The sequence below is a fragment of the Mus pahari genome, chromosome 5 (genome assembly GCF_900095145.1).
Source record: "Mus pahari chromosome 5, PAHARI_EIJ_v1.1, whole genome shotgun sequence".
NCBI classification, from domain to species: Eukaryota; Metazoa; Chordata; class Mammalia; order Rodentia; family Muridae; genus Mus; species Mus pahari.
In genome coordinates, this window is record NC_034594.1 from 148,091,169 (window position 1) to 148,094,800 (window position 3,632).

The window sequence follows — 3,632 nt, forward strand, 5'->3', positions numbered from 1 at the left end:
ATCCTCTGGCTCTCTTGATCTGAAGTCCTCGCAACTATACTCCACACATGACAACAGCCTTTGGGTTTCAGATAAAATTAGGGATTGATTTATTATCTCTTCAATAAACTGAATTGGTCAAACACACAACATGGCACAGAACAGGACTCAACACCGCAACGTACTCCAGATGTTCCAGTCATTGTACACGTGTACATGAGATTGTTATTTTTATAGTGAAATACATTTGATAAACAAAATGTATTATGTGCTTTGGCAAATACAGTCGTTCAAATATTAAATCCTGGCATAGTAGACGATGACGCCAGATGCACATCTTGTGCCACCAGGAGATTCACAAGTTATAAAGCACCCATTGAGTTTAAGTAATGTGTCTTGCTCAGTTGCTTCTTGAATACAGACAACATGTGGGCGATTCGGAGTTCCCACAGGGCCACAGAGGTTCATCACTATTACACCAAATGGAAACTCTGGGGCACTCCTGACAGGGACATTGTGTGGTGGCTGATATAGGACTCTGTCTTCTGTTCTTATAAAGGACGCACTTGGATGACATCGACCTTAGATGCGCTGCTTCTGTCACTGTCCTCGACTGACAGGGACTCATCACTGGTGATGATAAAGATGATGGAGGAGGAGTTAAAGGTCACTTTCTTCTTTGGCCTGTCCCCATCTTTCTGTGACATCACAATGGGCCTGATGTGCATTTCACTCTCAGCTGCTGGGAGGTTTTTAGCAGGCCGCTGGCATCTCAGCAGGCGGAAGCACAGGAGCTGCAGAAGGGACCTCCGAAACTGCAGAGAAAAACAACAGAGCAATAAAGTCAATTATTAAGTTGTTAGTGTGTGTGTGTGTGTGTGTGTGTGTGTGTGTGTGTGTGTACACATCTGATACCTGCAGAGGCTAGAAGAGAGCATCACATACTCTGGAGCTCCTGTTACAGGCAGTAGTGAGTCAACTGACAGGGGTGTGCTGGGACTCAAATTCTGGTCTGCTAGAAAAGTAACCAGCACCCTTAGCCATCTCCCCACCATACTTACAAAGGATTCTTGACTTATGTTCTTTTTCTTTATATTGGTTGTTTTATTTATCCTTGACACTCATCTAAGTTGTCTATTTCTCCTTGTTACCCAGGGTAGAAAAGAAAGTCTGTAATGCCGGAGCTTACCTTTCTGTTCATGAAGATGTAGATAACTGGGTTGTACACAGTGCTCGATTTAGCAAAGAGATAAGAAACAATAGATACAATTGGGGTGACCAGGTGTCCATAGCCATTGACCACCAAGAAGCGGGTCACGATGTAAGGCATCCAGCAGGTGAGAAAGACAAAGGCCATCAAAAAGCACATCTTTGCTACTTTCTTCTCATATCTTAGCATCTTGATCACTTGAATTGTCTGAAGATCTTCAACACAGCGAAGCTGCAGGGAGAAAGGATGAGACTGAAAATTACCCCTTTCCGAGTAGACAAGTGGCCACCATTGTTTGTCCTGTCTTCCTGGAAAGCAAAGGACCACAGGCGGTTGACTTCTGACTTGAACCTTCAGCTGGACCTAGCCTTTAACTCTCTGGTCTTCAGTTCTCGCAGCTAAAAGCTACTGTGGTTGAGCTGAACGAAGACCTCCCTACAATTCTTTATGGTGTGTGTGAGCGTGCGCGTTCACGTGTGTGAGCATTTGTGTGTGAAAGAGAGGGAGTGGAAAGGAGGAGAGGGAAGGGTTCATGGGGAGGATGGGTACATGCATCCAACAGGGCATGTGTGGAGCTCAGAGGACGACCTCCAATGTAGGCCCCCATCTTCCACCTTGTTCCAGGTAAGATGGGGTCTCTCGGATAGCCTGTAAGTTTTGAGAGATTCTCCTGCCTCATTTCTCATCTTGCTATGGAACTGCTCGCATTACAGATACACATTACTGCACTATACCTGGTTTTACATAGGTTTTTGGGGATCTGAACGTAGGTACTCACATCTGACCAGCAATTGCTTTACTCACAGGAACCACCTCACAAACTCCCTTTAATGGCTTTTAAATGCTTTTCTAACTTACTTAATAAAGGTAAAATAAATCATTTTATCTAGATTTTCAAGTCCCCAAAAGACAACCCAAAAGGCTCGTGGATGAATAGAAACAATTTCTTCATGATTGAGGAAACTGTTTTGTTGAGCACTGATTCATAAATTCTCTGGCCAGGTTACAGGGTCACAGACTTGTGCCATGATGGGCATTCTACAGAGAGAACCCTGTAGCTTGAAACATGGGGAAATTGTTTGCATGGAGTTCTCTGCTCTGATAATAACATAGGCTGAAATGAAATCTCTTTGTTAGTCACTTCCCCTGCCTTCACCCCTTCCCTTAGACCTACTCTGCTTATAACTTGTTCCAAAAATAGTTATGATCAGTCATATAGACATATACATGTAGTGCATATATATATATATATATATATATATATATATATATATATATATATATATAAAACCCTAACAGACACACAGTAGTTGGGAAATGGCATGTGGCTGAAGTTAATATTGCCATGTTGCTGGGCCTGTATGTTAGTTACTGCATTCTCTTTGTGGCCAGTTCCCACATACAACCTGCTCATTGTGTGTTCTAGTCTTTAATACCTGTACCGATCTCTGGTAAGTGGGTTCCTGTGCTCTAGGAATGATCTAACTATGGAAACTGTAACTTTTCCTCTCAGCATCCTTAACTGTTGGGAGTGCTGTGGGATATGGGCTGGAATGGTCCATCCATCTGCCTTGCCTTGCTTCTTTGGGTGTTAGAGGGTGGTGCACAGGAAGCCATGCGATCCCTCGCTGTTTGCTTAAGGTATGACATATGGGGCAAAGTTCTACCCAAGATTAAGGCCCGCAGCGTCTTTCAACTCTGGATGACTAACTGATCATCCAGGAAGAGTTTGGTTCTTTTTACATCATATGACAGATGTAGGCATGGTTTGGAGAGGGACATCTGCAGCCTTCAACTCACCATTCGAACAGAATAGAGAATGTGGCCATAGCAATGAGCTATGATGCCCATGGGCACCACCAGGCAGCCGAGAAACAGGAAGAGCACAAAGGAAGAGTCATTGGCATCCTTGGATCTCCAGTCTACGGTACAGCCCAGTCCATGCACGTCCAGGATATATCTGTTCCAGCCCAGGAGAGGTGCTCCTGCCCATGCCAAGGAGTAGAGCCAGATATAGGTAATGGCCCTCCAGGCCCAGGAAAAATTGATGACTCTGGCATGTACCACACGGATATAACGTTCATAGGCCAGCACAGTGAGGGTGGTAATGGAAACAAACCCTGCAAGAAAGGAAAGTAGAGTATAGATAGGAGGAAGTCCCTGGGAAACTTTATGTCCCACCACAAATACTGTAGAGAGAATCTGAGGCCAGTGGAATGCTCTAGAATCAGCAAGAGATGCAGAGTGGAAACAAACCAGGCTCCCCAGGAAAATCAATTAGGAATGTGTTTACCCATACCAGAAAATGAAGATTAAAAATGGCACATGGATTGTAGGTCAAAGACCAAAGTCCTAGAATCACCCCAGTCCCAAAAGACACAGCCTCTGTCCAAAGTTCTGCCAAAGAGAAAGAACAGAAAAAGCCGCCAGCTCCCAAGTTTAT

The 3,632-nt window shown here is 44.2% G+C and overlaps 1 protein-coding gene across 1 annotated transcript in view; it reads right to left on the reverse strand.

Annotated features, from left to right (window-relative positions):
* Positions 1 to 59: 59 nt before the first annotated feature.
* Opn3 (opsin 3) overlaps positions 60 to 3,632 on the reverse strand; it is a 30,462-nt gene continuing 26,889 nt past the window's right edge. Inside the window, exons 2-4 of the mRNA XM_021198012.2 lie at positions 2,990 to 3,309; positions 1,169 to 1,420; positions 60 to 794 (exon numbers count right to left, since the gene is read on the reverse strand). Of these exons, the coding sequence (XP_021053671.1) occupies positions 531 to 794; positions 1,169 to 1,420; positions 2,990 to 3,309 (836 nt within the window). The 3' untranslated portion in view covers positions 60 to 530. The remainder of the gene's footprint in view (positions 795 to 1,168; positions 1,421 to 2,989; positions 3,310 to 3,632) is intronic.